This window comes from Agelaius tricolor, unplaced genomic scaffold, assembly GCF_023055355.1.
Source record: "Agelaius tricolor isolate 1412-34295 unplaced genomic scaffold, bAgeTri1.0.p SCAF_2, whole genome shotgun sequence".
NCBI classification, from domain to species: domain Eukaryota; kingdom Metazoa; phylum Chordata; class Aves; order Passeriformes; family Icteridae; genus Agelaius; species Agelaius tricolor.
In genome coordinates, this window is record NW_027269262.1 from 5,535,817 (window position 1) to 5,551,261 (window position 15,445).

Genomic DNA, 15,445 nt, shown 5'->3' on the forward strand with positions numbered 1-15,445 from the left:
TTTGGGCCGGCACTCGTCAGTGGTGGCCTGTCCCTGCCTGAACAGCGCGAGTGGCCCCGGCACTTCGCAGGTAGACCTTCATAGCCAAGGAGGTGAGGCTGGAGCCCGGGCAGGGCTCCTTGCTCCATCACCTCGAGGTGCTGCACCGCTTTCAGGCCTGCATGCACGTTACACCCAGGTCATCCTAGGTTGTGCAGATTTTGTCAAAAGAACATCCCCTGACGCTATAACATTTTTTCCGTGGCAGACTGTGGCCGTTCCTTTCCTTGCCCCAAGGAAACTCGATGTACAGTGGGGCAGGCCGGTGTCTCTGCGGCGGCGGCGTACACCTGCACAAGGCAGGACGGTGGCTGTCGGGCAGGGCCCACGGGCGGATCCCGCTCCCGCCGCATCCCCGCTCCGACCGGCGCCGCCTTCCCGCGCAGCGCGCATCCCTCCGCGCCTGCTCCCTGGGCAGCAGCGGCTGGTCGAGGATGGGGCGGGGGAAGAGGGAGTCTCCCCACGCCCCCGCTCCGAAGGCGCTCGGGTGTTTCCGTCGCTCTCCGGCGCCATCGCCTTTCCCCACCCTCTCGCCGCCTGCCTGGGCGCCCGCACTCCCGGCGGCGCGGCGGGAGGAGGAGGAGGAGGTGGAAGATGGCGGTGGGGATTGGCAGGGAGGCGGTGGCGGCGGCAGCGGTTCTGCAAGCGAGCCCGTCGGCAGCCAGCGCCGGCGCGGCCCGCGGCTGAGTGAGGAGGCGGCTGGGGCTGCGCCACCACCTCCCTCCCCGGCGCCGGACCCTCCTCCTCCTCTCCGTTCCTTCCCTCCCTCGCTCCCTCCCTCTGTCGCCTTCCCCGCCTGCCCCGGCCCTCCGCCCTCGCGCCCGGCCCGGCATGGACGCTGGCGCTCCGCCGTGTCGCTGCCGCCGCCGGCGCTGAGCGGGGCCGCCCGCCCGCCGCTCCCGGGAGCGGGGAAGATGTCGGACACCAAGGTGAAAGTTGCCGTCAGGGTCCGGCCCATGAACAAGCGAGGTAACCGGGGTCTGGGGGCATCTCGGGGCGGGGGCGGCACCGGAGCGCGGAGTCCCCCCGCGTTCTGCCCGGGCTGGCGGAGGACGAGCCCCCTCGGCCGCCGGCCCAGCCCCTCGCTCCCGGGGAGCCGGCGGGGGCCGAGCTGCAGCGGCGTGCCGGGAGAAGGGGGCTGCGCTCGCTCGCCCTGGCTACAGCCCCCCACCGTGTCGCCTTGCAGAGCTGGACCTGAATACCAAGTGCATCGTGGAGATGGAAGGGAACCAGACTGTGCTTCACCCGCCGCCTTCCAACGCCAAGCAAGGAGAAAGGTAAAACCCCGAGTCGCCGTGCCCCGAGTGGAAGCCCAGTCCCGGCTCCTCCGCCTCGCCCTCGCAGACGCCTCGCTTGGCTTTGTCAGGGCAGTGGCGGGGTCCCCAGGGTGTCGCTCGGTGCTTTTCGGGGCTGCAGTGCGAAGGACAGCTGCAGAGCGCTGACCGGGGCTGCTGCGTTGGGGTTGCATCCGTGGGATGTAAGGGTAGTTTCTTTACCTGGCTTCCTGGGGGAGTCGGTGGTACCCGGTATGGAGACAGAAGATCCCCGTTAGTCTCCCGGGTACAGAAGTTGATTTTTGATTGACTGCTCAAAAAATAAACTGTTGAGTAGGTAAGGACCTAGACTGTGCGTGCTGTTTTCAGAAATTTCCTTTGCGTGTAGGCTTTTAACAACTTGGTGTAACCTATGGGGGAACAAAAAGCAGAATCTGATTTTTATGCTACTGATTTTTTTTTTTTAATATCTAACTTTGTTTACTAGGTTTTAACCTATTTGCATTTGAAAAGGCTGTAATAGCTAGATCCTTTATTAATTCAGTGTTGTTCTGTGAAGTAGCCTACGAGAATATGCTAAAATAATTTTGAAATCTGGCATTTAGTTGTGATGCCCCAGTAAAGAATACCCTTGGAAAAAATCCAAAATACCAATGCACTAGACTGTAAAAATAGATTAGAACAGGAAAAGATTTCTTTCCTTTGAGGGAGTGTGGGGAAAGACAGGGAGGTGCAAGGGGAATAGTTATGTCGTATGCTCGTGTGTTCAGTTACCTTGTTTTCTTATCTGCTTGGTTACCTGTTGACTGCTCAAGTTCAATTGACCTGTTAAACGCGTTTAATGCCAAGGAGTGAGAAATCATTTGAATGGGCATAGAGATTTTCAACCTAGCACCTTCCTACTACTTAAGCCTTTTTAAAAAAATATTTTTGACTCAGTTTGTATAGTTATGAAGAAAATGTAGTGTGAGAATATTCTTTCTTTTTTTTTGCAGAGTATTATGCTTTTGTAGCTTTCCAGCAGAAAAGGCTGAGACCTTTTGTATTCTTACATGTCCAAGGTGTGAAGGTGCTTCTCACATTAACCCATGTACTAGAATATAGCAGTAATCACACCAGTTTATTTTAGATCCAACTTGCATTGTCTTCAGAACCATTGTTGTGGCTAAAGTGCTGGCCTGCATCTTGAAAGATCTGTGCTTGTTTCCTGCTTCTTTCAAAGATCTTTGTGTGATCTTCTATAAGTTGTGCTGCCTCTCTGGGTCTTAGTAGCTCATCTGTGAAATGGAAATCTTCGGGGTTTTTAAAAACTATTTTATTTTAGAATGTATGTTTGTTTGTTTTTTCAATAAACAGGAGTTAATTGAAGTGTGTATATAGCTTCTATCACAACACTGGTGTAATAAGAAAAAATAGAAGTGAGTGGAATTGACAAGTATGAGACATAAAATATGCATAGAGTTTATAAAGCAAAAACAAAAATAAGATTTGAAAATCACTATTTCAATAGACTCAAGAGACTAAGAGCCAGGTAGTTTATTGAAGATCTGGTAATGGAATTTTGCTTGTTGTGCACATTGGCCTGCAGGTATTCAGTGAGAATGTGCAGTGACTGTTTTTTGAGAGCTTGTGTGTCCTGTGCTTATCAGGCTTTAATATCTATAAAATATATAGATTCTCTGGGTGGGAGCTGGCTTCTGTTTCTATGTCAAGAGCCTTATGGGTGAGCTGTGACGCTTGTGTGCGACCTCACCGTCGGCAGCTGTGCTGGCAAGGGATAGCTGTCCTGCCTGCAGCACAGTGTGAGGCTGGAATTTGGCTGGCTGCTAACTTGTGTGTTTGAAACAACTGCCAGATGTGTTATTGGAAAGAACAGGCAGGAATACTGGTCAGAAGTAACTCTCATTAGTGCAAACAGATAGTTTGGGTGCCTGCTTAATGGCAGACATTGTGTGTAACCTGTCAAGGTGGCTAATAGGCTTTCCAGTGCCTCGTGAACATCCTCACCTTTCCTTCAGTGCTAAACTGCTGGTTTGTATTTTTTACTCAATATAAACAGTTTAATTTCTCATGATGAGGAATGGATTCTGTTCTTCTGTGTGTACCCACCATAGAGTGTCTGTATAGACTGGCTCTGAATTGCTGAGTAGTTGCTGCTTGTACTTGGATTGATGCCTTGGCAGGGTTAGAGATGTCAAACGGATTTTTAGTTTTCTTTGTGTAGCTTGTTTTTATATAGCTTAACTGGATTTTTCTTTCAGAGCAACCATGTCATTGCAAAAATGATTTAATTTGTTAGGGTGATTAATTGGTCTTTCTCTATTCTATGCATTATTTTAATATTCTGTTTAGTCTTACCTTTCCCTTTTTGCGTTTTATCTTTTTATATGGAAATTTCCCTTTTCTAGCTGAATGGAAGTACAAGTTTGTGCTGCATTTTGGAATAAGAATAAGTAGCCTTCTAAAGCAAATTTGGTTTCCAGGGCTGCTTTTTTTAATTCAGCTGAAGCCAAGAGACTATAGGGTGTAGGGAGTAGAATTCAGGACCATGCTCTTTATTTGCTTTGTTCTCACAGATATAATTTAAAAGCTACTGACAGAATTTTCTAAAGTAAAATTAGGTAACTCTTTAATAACTATAAAATTATAAAAATTTGCTCTTGGAAGAACATCCAACGTTAGTAAAATCAGATTTTACTAGCTTTGTCTATGCTGTACGGAGTTTTTGAATTAAATCTAAATTCAGTTGCATTATTTTAATTAGTCTTTAGGCATTATTAAGGATAGTTCTGAAGGATTTTAGATGGGCAAGTAATGCTAGTTTTGCAGGTGATGTAAGAGGCCTTAAATCCCAGACAGTGCTGTCATTTGTCCAACTTTCATTATGTATTAGAGGTAAAGTTGTAACCATAAATTAGAACAGGATTCTGACTGCGTCTTCTAGCTGCTAGACCACACAGCACTCACACCGTAACAAACACAGCTACAAAATAGTAGTTGTTATTGAATGCAAGTGTTTTGTCTTTTTATAAGCAGCAGGCCTGCTGTTGCCCACAGGCACATGACTTCCAGTGTTCTAAACTAATGAAGGAGGAAAACCAGAACATAGTAAAACTGAACAGTCTGAGTCTAAAAGGCACAGGAAAATCTTTATCAACTGAAATAATAGGAGACAGAGTTCAAAAGGGAATGGTTTTCATTAACTGCTATCAGGTATAATCTCTGGTGCTGGCAAAGTATTTGGAAGTTTGTTGTTGGACTTCATACCTTTAACCCATATTTTGCTTTTACTGGTAGCAGTAGTTGCCTTTATATGTGCTGAAGTGTGCTTGTGTGTTCTTTTAGTTACCACTCACGTCTCTCAGGCATTTCCTTCCCAAACCAATATAGATTGCCATTTCTTCCCAAGAAGAAAGTTTCTGGGAGCTCTCTGATTTTTCTTCTGTCTTTACCTAGCAGCCTGAATTTCCTTTCTTAAAGTAGTCTCCACAGAAAAAAACCCCTCCTAACTTATATGGGTATTATGTTTTGAAGCCAATTGAATACATCCTGTTGTCCTGCTATAAATGTTTGTATTTGGTTGTTGGCAACAAGGTGCCATATTAAAATGTAACTATGAGATAATTAGAGTCACAGACAATCCTGCAAAATTATTGAGTAATTTTTTACAATAGAAATTTCACATCTCTATATCTGCTAAAGATCTGACTTTACATCACAGATGTTATTTTTCAGTAGGACAAATGAGGTCTTGCTGGGTTGGTTTCTCCTCTGTTTCTGATTGTTAAAATATGCTTTCCTTATTTCCTTCCTTTCCTTTCAGCTACACTTTCTAACACATAGGATCTGAAAAATTTTATTTTAGCTCTCTGATAACAGTTCTTCATGACATGATTTTTCCTTTAGTAAGCAAAATATTTGTCTTGACAGAAATAAACAAGGAACCATGGAAACAGTGGAATTGAAATGCTATTGCATCTGTAGTTTTAACTGAAACACAAATTCATTTATTGGGCAATTCATTCCATTAGAGCACAGTAGCCTGTTGCAAACTTTGCCTTAATAAAAATCTCAGAGCAGAAAATAAGAAAGGTGTTCTCAGATTGTAGAGCTGAACTCAAAATCTCACTTTTTTCTGAAAGTATCTTTCTTGCCTGTCTTAACTCTTAAAAAAACCCCACCATGCTATGACTTGTTTGTTCTGCCCTCTTCCATCCTCATTTTGATAAGACAAGTAGCACCAAAGCCCAATTCTAGTTAAAAACACCCTCTTCCTATAGTGCTAAATGACTGAAGATTCCAGAATACATGGGGGCTTTCTTGTTTTTTTCATAGGTTTAAGCTCTTTAATAAAATAAATAGCTGGGAACAGATGTGTATGTGAGTCTGTCTAGTTTTTGTAGGTCATAATACTTTCAAAGATTAATATCTGAAGCACAGATTTCATCCCTAGGCAGCTTGTCCTAAAACTCTTGTTTCCAGAAAACAGCTGTTGCACCCTCTGCTTTGGAGAAAACACAATTTTGGATGGCTTTTAGTACACAGTCCTTCCCTTGGTGGTTGCAGTACTTCATGGTTTTTAATATCTTGCTTTCAGTAACATCAGAGGTGAGAGAAGAGCGCTGTTGGAGGCCTTCATGATAATGGTAACTTTTTCAAACTGAAACTTCTGGAAGCTGAAATAGGACAGTTGCTAATTAGTTCTGTATCTGAAAGTATGACTGACCTGATCACGCCTTTGATGTGTGCACTTCAAATTATCACCTGTCAGAGGTGGATCATAAAATAGTAGAAGGCAGCAACTTTTATCTTTGCAGGAAATTGTAAAAGTAATCTGACTTTGACCTGTGTAACTTTCCTGTTAGACATCAGTGTTCAGGATGTGAACTGTTAGCTTTGAACCTTGGCAGAGGAGATGGATTTGAATTATGTGTGGTTGGAAAATGTTGTTTTGGGAGCTACATTTGCATTGCTTTAATCCCTTCATGCCTCAGATGCAACACTAGATGCAGTTCCTTGAAACTGCTGTTCTAAAATTCCATGTAATTTGGAACACAATGAGACACAGACTTGTAGCCCAAAATACTGAAGGTACGGCTCTTGGTTCTTCATGAGGTGACCTGAACTGTGAGTAAATGCAACATCCATTATTTTACTATGTTTATAAAATCCAGGCTGCTGATAGGACCTTGTGATTTGCTCTTTAAGTGTGATTCCTAGAGGAAACTACTGTTGAAAGCTGTTGGGATCATGGGTAAGCAGCCTGTAATACGTTTCAGAATAAAAATAGATAGCGTGTTTGAAGAGAAGGAAAACTGTTCTTTGAATGACCATGTTTAGGCAGTTGTTGCTTTGTAGCTGTTCTGTACTTTTGGACTATGAGTGTTAGGTTCAAATATTTCTGAGTAGAACACAGTTGAATGAGGTGCAGCTTCAAACCTGCCCAGTTTTTCCCTTTTGCTATGTTGGAAGCACCTATGTTGTGGGACAGGAAAATATATGTAAAAAGATCAGTAGGCCTATAGACATGCTTAGCTTCTGTGTTTAGAAGGTACAGCTATGCATGCATATGTTTATTTCTGCAGCTAGGGGCATTTTTGAGCTCTGGATTACTAGTCACTATACCTTGAATATGTTGTCTATTGAAGTGAAATATGAATTTTAAAAAATTGCAGCCCTCTTAAAATGGAGGAGGATTTTTGTCCATTTTGGGGGGATGTAAGGCCTAAAGGAAAAAGTTTTATTTTCACCTCCTTACCCCCTTAGTGTAAACAGAGACAGTTGTCTTGTTTTGAAAACAAGATTCTCTGTTCTGTTGTGCATCTAGTAGGTTTATTAAATGCGCACGTGGTAAGACTCCAGACTTCTAATTCACTGTACTTTGATAGTTAAAAAAATTAGAGTTAAATGATGCTTGTAAACATGGTGTAACCCAGATGTGGGTTAGATTCAAGGTACTTCAGGAAGTGCTTTAAAAGTGCTGGTGCTGCAGAACCTGAGCTCAGGGAGCAGCAGTGCACACCAGCTGCCCTTCCGTGCAGCTCTGTGTGCCTGCGGAGCTGGGGTGTGAATCTTGGCACAAAGCGTCAGGGACAAAGCGAATCCCTTCTCAGTCTGATCAGGCCTGCAGGGCAGCATATGCAGGCAGGCAGCTGCTGTTCAGCCATTCAGCATGGTGCTACTTCTAGTAGTAAGATTAGAGCTAAATCTTTAAATTGACAAATGCACTTGTTGCTGTTGTGTTTGAGACTTTACCAGATTTAAACTCCTGCGTTCCTCTGGTGCAGACTGAGTAGTGGTGGCTGCCTCTGGCTGCAGTGCCAGTGTCTCCTGCACAGACACACTGTCCTTAATGATGAGAAAGTACTGCAGTGCCTTTGCTTATTTGGCCTGCCCTGGGCATGGTTTGAATCTATTAATGGAAACAATTACTGCCTGCTCTAGCGAGATGCCAACTGCTTGTGCAGATGCTCTTGCTTAACTGAGTAATGTCTCTGGTTGTTTGATATTTTGGGAGAATTTCTGTTACTGATGGCAGACTGAAGTAGGCTCTTTAAGGAAGTGTAAAGTGTTGGCTGGAGACAGTGAGTGCAGCCCACAACAAAAAGGTCCCTGCTGTGCAATGATGTGCACCACAGGACTCAACTCTTGAATTAACTTGTGACCCAAAGCACCAAGTTAACTAAAACAGTTGTGTCCTTGCCTGGTAGTAATTTTGCTCTGTGTGTTTCAAGAGGCAGTACAAGGGCCATACATTTGTCTAGCCAGTACCTGACTTTGTATGTTTATATGAAATTGGTCATTAGGGTTTGAGGTTTGATGGAGCTTGGGGTGATCATGTGTGCCTTTTTGGTTCTTCTATGTGAAGCTCGAGACTGGTGTTTGCTGGGGGCTGATAGAGAAGCTCAGTAAGTTATCTTAGAAATAAAGGTCAACCAGAAGAATGCATTGCTGACAGGAGTTGAAAATCAATGACTTCAGCTCAAGATATCCATGTTGACGAAGAGCAGGAGTTACACAAGCTGTTTTCAATGCCAGAGAAGTGTCCCTTTATGTAATTTCTCATTTTGGGTGAAAAGTGAGTAAGTGGCTTTCTTATAATGTTGTGCTTGGTTAGTGTTATCATCTGTAATTCTGGCCTTTTTTTATGATAGTTGCCTTCTAATATAAAATTATTAGTTTAAAAACCCAACCCTCAGCCATCAAAACATCTATAAATTCATAATCATATCCTTAACTAGTATATTTTGTAGTTACCAGACACACCCTTATTTTGGCATTTTGTTGCATCCTAAATAGAGACATCCTGTAGAAATACTCCTACATCATCTTTGGATAATTTGAAGCTAATGGCTTGTAAGGTGGAACTTTTTCAATAGGAGGTAATTTGAATGTTTTATCTCATTTCACTTGGATCACCATAGGGAAGTCTGTAGTCACAGCCCCTCATGAAGTCCCTGGCAGCTTATCATCCTATAGTGACTTATTTCTTATTTAAGTGTTATAACTCAGGACAGAAATTTATACCACAACTACTGTTTTGATGAGTTAACCCATGAATATATTTTGGTGTTTATTTATGGTACAGTGCTTCTTTTGAGGCGCATCAGTCAGCAGAGCAGTGGAAAGGTGTGCCTGAAACATTTCTGGGTGCTTGTGTTAGTGCATGGTAACTAGCATGGTTAATGATGATGCTGCAGTTGGGTGCTGAGAGGCTCATTGTGCTCTAGCAGCAGGTTCTGTACTCATCTGTTTCTTAAAAACTGGTCTCCACCAAGCCGGTGCTGCTGCCTCTTCATGCTCAGTAACAGCATAGACAGCGGGCTAGTAGTGACTGGAGATTCATGGTGTCGCAGCATCTTCTTTTTGCAGTGTGTATGTATATTCCAAGAATTTTAAGCATTTCATAAACATGAATCAAAGCAGCTGCTGTGGCTGGAATGGCATGCTTATCTCTGCATGGACTTAGGGAGATACTGCTCCATATGTTTCAAAAAGTGCCAGGGTGCATTGTGAACTGTAAACTTTCTATAAAGTAACTTGATGCTTTGTTTTAGAAACACATTGCTGAAAATGTCAACACTTGAATATTTTTTCCTGAAATTTCTTTGTATTAGAGAATATTTTAGGCTTACAAATAAAATGAAAAAACCATATCATATTTTATTTATTGAGCTTACATTTCAGTTTATTCCACAGTCTCTTTTCAAACACAAATGTCAAGCCAATTAAATAGTGTACAAAAGCCTCTAGCCAAGATTAAATTTTCTTCTAGTGTAAGGCTTCAAAATTCTGAATCTGTCTCTTGAACTACTGCAATAATTTTTCTAGTGTTAAATACTAGTATGTGGAACAGTCTGTTTTGCTTAATAATTCTTACATGATGACAAGGAACAGCAGATCTTAGATAAGAAACTGGAGGATTTGATACTTCTTATGTGGTTTCCACTTTCTGTCTGACTTCGTTATTGAAATCATGTCCAATGTAGCTGAGGTGGCCTTTCATAAACTTGATTCTTTCAGAGCTGAAGCAAAAAGGATCATGTGAGGTTGAAGGGGCAATTTATCTGCCAAATAAATTGACTTGTATGCTTACTGGCACTGGCTGCAATGTAATTTTTAAAACTTCAGAGTTCTTATTATTGTTGAATATTTACTTTAAATTCAGTTTTACTTTGTGATTCAAAAGTGCAGGCTTGTTTTACAGTTGACAAGCTTTTGCAAAAGATAAGTCAACAGAGCATTCCAGTGGAGGCACAGAGCTGATGGAAATTCTCTACTGGCAAAGCTGCCTTATGGCCCTGAATGAGCAGCGTCCTGTTCTGCTTTGGAAAGTTTCTTTGTCAGCATCTATCAATGTGAGTTTTTAGATACACAGTGAGTCTGCAGTGCTCCAGACTTGTTTTGGCCCAGTAGTGCCACCTCCCTGAATGATGCAAGTCCTAAACATTTTGATGAGTTTTGGTATTTTTTCCTTCCGGTCATACTGCATTGTCATTCTTTATTTTGAGATACTTCTCAATTTGTTTTGGACCTCAAATACACTTTCAGATAATTTTATCTACCAAATCAGACTGAAATAGAAACTGGCTATTTGGTAAAACAGAGAAACATTCATTTATTCACTATATGTAGCTGGAGACATTAATGCATTACTTATGTATCCTCTGAATACTCAGCAACAAGTAGTTGAGTTTGAATATGTTTTTTTAAGAGACCTCTACAGTTATGTAAGGGAGTAAGAGCAAAATGTATTTGCAGACCTCCTGCACTTTGCTGTTTTATTACATTGAGATAAACATATGGTTCTGGAAAGTGTCTAATGGACCATCATCCCAGCACTCGTGTTTTGCTGTTTTGGAGCTTCTTTCTGGGTCCACAGCAGATATGCTATTCTGAAGCAAACTCTCTGGAAGACAAGTACTTTTCATAGTGCCCATGACATTTAAAAAGGAGTTTTTGGATAGTTCTAATTCTTCCAGTGTAAAACTAATGCTTGTAGCTGCATTTTTGATAGGAGTGCCCTTGAGAATTGCTGCTTCAGGGTCTGCAGAGAAACTGACACATAAGGTAACCCAAGAGATGGCTTGTTAATGGATTTGCTGCTGATGTAGTAGAATATATAGGCAAAGGATACTTGGGAGCCAGGACAGTGAAAAGCAAAAGAGAGCTGAAGAAATGTTTGTCCAGCAACATGATGAAACTCCTTAAAATACTTGTTGGAGAAAATCAAACCAACCAACAACCTCTCCTGCCTCTCCCCCCTGAAAAAAAAAAAAAAAAAAAAAAAAGAAGCTTCTTTTCATCCTCCTGAAAACCTGGCATTCTCTGGGGTGGTACTAGTCTTCATGGGTATTCTGGTTGAGATCCAAGTTGAAAACAAAAAGGAAAATCAGTTATTGTAAACAGACCATTGAACACTGGGTAGCTTGCTATGTAGCTTCCTTGTCAAGAGCTTCCAAGTCCTTAGAATGTTTATTGTTTGAGATGTTTTTAACATTGTAGCTAAGTCCATGGCATGTTTTCGTGCATGGCTGTAATCCATATTTTAACACTGAATTTTTACTGTTTATTCCATTAAATGTCGTGGATGAGAACCTTTTAAAATTGACTGTGAAGTAATCTAATGGGAGACAACTTGTGTGTCCATTGAAAGGATGATGAAGTGTCTTTGAGGATGAGCATTTAAGTGCTCTCCTTGGGTGCCTTTCAATGGAACAGTAACTTGAATCTTTTAATAAATTTAGTAGATTTCTGTCTCTCTTAGCATTGCAGTTCCATGATTGGATTCCTCTCTACTGTCAGAATTGCTGGGTGCTGAAGGAGGGAGATGTCTTGACTTCCACATGGTGAAAGTTAGAAATTAGCTCTTGACAGTTTTATTTTCAAGTTCCCAGCAGGGTGTGGTGGATGAGTACTGAACTAGGATAGATGTCAGTCTAATCTCTCCTTCCTTGTTTGCTCCTTGGGGCATCCTGCATCCTCTCAAGTTGTTCTTGAAGTTTCAGTTTTGAAGTTGTGAATGTGACAGTGGCACTCTTTTTGTCAGAAATACTGATTCTGTCCTTGCTGCCATCTACACTCACAGATAGAAGTTTTGTGTGTGCTCTGAGGAATGTGGTGTACCTCTGTTTGGAATTTCAGGATGTCCTCTTGCAACTTTGGGCTAGTTGAAACCCAGAAATACAGATTGGCAGTGTTGAGCAGGCTGAATGCCCTTAGTGTTTTGCAACATGTGTATTTTCTAAGTTATGGTTCTTTTGACCTGTACTATTGGTGGCTATTTCAGAATTTCTTACCTGAATAAGGAAGAAATCCATGGCTCGTGCAAGATAGATCAAACAGACTTTGAAAACACTCTTGTACTCACATGACCAAGATGTGAAACTAGTTTTATTAAAACCTGTCTAAATCAAATTGATCTTAATCTGTCATCCTTTGTCTAGAAGGTTGTTGTAGGATGACTTCTGAGGATCTCATGGTCCAAATGTTTTTCTCAAGGTATTGGCATCTTCATCATGATTCAAAAAAGAGAGGCAGATGAGCTTGCCTTTGCTCAGATGGAAAAGTGAAAGTAAATGCTGGGTCTTTGTGGACTCTGAACCGGGATATTATAAAAAGGAATTGCAGAACTGAATTTTGAGTGAGGAATTTTTCATTAGCGGTGTGTAGCAAGGAAAGAAAGTAGAAATACTGACAATAAGCAGTTGTTGTGTAGGAAATGAAAAAGCTAAATCTAGCTAATTTCATTAATTTCAAGAAACGTTTGGAAGTGATAAGAGTCTGACAGCCTGTTGTCTAGTGGCTGTAACAAGCAATGCCAGAGTTTAGTGAGCTCAAAGTAAGTGTTTGATTTGACTAGGAAACTTGCATGTTTTTCCCCAAATAATGGTGGAAATATTTCTTATTTTAAATACTTTTGTAATTATCATTCTACTTTGCTTCCAAAATAGAAGTTATAAATTCCCTGAAGATCTTCTCCTCTTAACAGAAGGAGCAAAGGCTGCTTTGTGTTGGTCTCCTATGGCATTTTTGGCTAGTTGGTTTGTATATTTTTGTAGTATTTTTATATATATATTATATAATATATATATTATAAATATTATATAATATAATAATATATTATATAATATAATATTATAAATATTTTTGTAGTATTTTTCTCTTAAAGTACTGTTAATCAAAAATTATTTGAAATAGGATACCTGCCTTAGCTGCTGCTTCTCTTGTAGCATGCTCTTTCAGTTTCATGTCTCAGTTTGCAGGTGTGTAGATGAAAATAAATTAGGCTGGTGTGGAATTACTGATCAAACATCATGTCTTAGCCTTTTTTTTTTTTTTAGTAGAATGGCTATTTAGGCAAAAAAGGAAACAGCTGATTCCTTATTACACTGAAATTTGAGGGTTGCTCTGACTTAAAATATTAGTGATGATGGTCAAAGTGGGAAAGCTACACTGAAGAATCAGTGTGATAAACTTTTAAGTTTTGAACTTAATGCTGTGCTCAAACCTGAGTTTTGTTTGCAGTATTATTCCTTACCTATGTTGCTCCTTCACATTCTTATCCTAGTGTTACTAACCCAGAACTGCTGACCTCATTAATGCTGCTCCCTAATTAATGCAATCCTTATCAGAGCTCAGAACCTGTGTGCCCTTTCATATGACTTTTCAGGGTGTTCCAGACAGAGCTGCTTCCTCAGAGTCTTTCTTGTTCCTTAATAAATGGCTTCTCATTCTCTTCTAAGAATTTTTGTCAACTTTTTGAGAGACCACATGTAATTGTGCTTTATTTCTTCTTGCTTGTTTTGTGTAACTCTATTCACTATGCAGGCAGATCCCTGGGTAGATCATTTAGGCTGTGGGTTATTTATGGCAGAGATAATTAGCTGAGTTGCAGCTCCTGAAACAGAAGAATTGCGGCTCAGTGTCTTGGAAGTTTAGCTGATAAGCTTTGTGGGGCCTGAGCTCCTCCCGTGCAGAGTCACGTCAGGAGACTCAGTGCTGGACTCCCACAGTCTGGGTGTCTAGCAAAGCTTCATCAGCCTGTGCTGCCCAGTCTGTACCTGGTGTTTGTGGCAGTGTTGGAGTCAAGAGCAATGCCAGGAACAGGAAAGGGCAAAAGGTAGCTGGGTGTGGGCCTCCACTACTGCTCTCCTGGTTCAGGTGCAGTGCAGGATGAGCTCGTGTTCAGGTAACAAGGCAGAACTGATGGGGAGTCTCCTAAAACTCATGTGTGAGGACTGGCTGTATAGAGATGGACACCATGGTGTTGAATTGGTGTTTGGGAACCAAAAAAAACCCCAACATGTAATACCACAACATGCCTCTGAGTGTACACTCTGTTGTCTGGGATTTTCTGCTTCCGGAGTGGTTCAGCCTACTCCCATCATGAGTGGTAGAGCTGGCTGCAATTGCAACACAGATGGTACTAAATGGAACTATAAAGCTGTGTCTTAAGTAGTACTTAAAGTATTTTGTTGAATACCAATGAAGTAGTTGAAATACTTTGCCAAAAAGTGGGGTAACACTCACAGATTGATTTAAATACACCTGTTGATCTTACTGATTGAGCTGAATGTTAAGTTTAAAGCACAGTTATTTGCAGTACCAAGAGAAAAACAATCATCAGGGCAGAATACATTTTTCATGGTTCTCTCTTTCTGTGAAAGAGACTTTCCATTGTGTGTAACTGCAGTGCAGCATCACTGGTGAACACTTCATATCCTGGTGCAGAGTCCCAGAGCTCCCTTCTTAACCACCTCTGAGTGGGTGCCAGCACAGGCCACAGACTCTCCTGCAGTCTCTGGGTCAGCATGCAGGGATCTGGGCCCAGTAGCCAGGCCTGACCTATCACCCTGCAGGCTCTTTAAACACATTCAGCTAAACTAAGTACCATAATTTCTGTGCAAGCAGATCCATAGATAAAGTTTATGCTTTTTTCTGTTCTCCTCAAGTTTAACTTCTGCCTTTTTCTTCCCTTTGTTCTCCTGACCTTTTACCTGCATTGTCCCATGCTCTTTAAAGATACCATGTAAAGTATTATCTCCAGAAATGATGGTGCTTCAGAATAAAGCTTGAATGATGTTAGCAACTCCCAGCAGCACTCTGCTGCTTACTCTAAATTGGAAGCTTTGATTACATTTAATCATCTGTAGTGATTATGGTAGAGTGCGTGTGTGTCACTCATGTCTCAGCTCTTTTGTCTGCTTTCTGTGTCTCCTCTGAGTAACTTCCCTTATAGTAAGTACTCATTGACAGGGACTGGATTTTTTTCATATTATTAACTGATTTGTATTTATATTTTTGTATGCTAATTGGTAAAAATCTTTCTCCTGCTCTGAAACATGTCAGGCCTAACAGCTTGATTTGATTTTAAGACATCTAATTTAGAGTTTGGTTGTTTTTTGGTTTTTGTTGTTTTTTTTTTTTCCTGCTGCAATAAGACAAATCTTATAACGGAATAACTTTTTTCATGTTGCAGCTGTGCTTAGTATGCTGCTGCTGAATGAAAAGGCCTCTGCCTTTCTGCAGCGTGGTACAGACTCTCTCATTCTCAAACCTTCCCTTTCTTAACCTGGAGTGCTCCTTGGCTCACTATATCAATGCTGAAGCTGGGCCCTTTTTAGTACCTA

At 41.6% G+C, this 15,445-nt stretch overlaps 1 protein-coding gene across 3 annotated transcripts in view; it reads left to right on the top strand.

The window, feature by feature from the left end:
- Positions 1–476: 476 nt before the first annotated feature.
- Positions 477–15,445, top strand: part of KIF13A (kinesin family member 13A) — a 106,160-nt gene continuing 91,191 nt past the window's right edge. The window contains exons 1-2 of one of the 3 annotated variants that reach the window (XM_071451253.1): positions 477–1,008; positions 1,226–1,316. In XM_071451253.1, the coding sequence (XP_071307354.1) occupies positions 954–1,008; positions 1,226–1,316 (146 nt within the window). In that variant the 5' untranslated portion in view covers positions 477–953. The remainder of the gene's footprint in view (positions 1,009–1,225; positions 1,317–15,445) is intronic. The other 2 variants (XM_071451236.1, XM_071451243.1) reach the window with 2 other exon arrangements.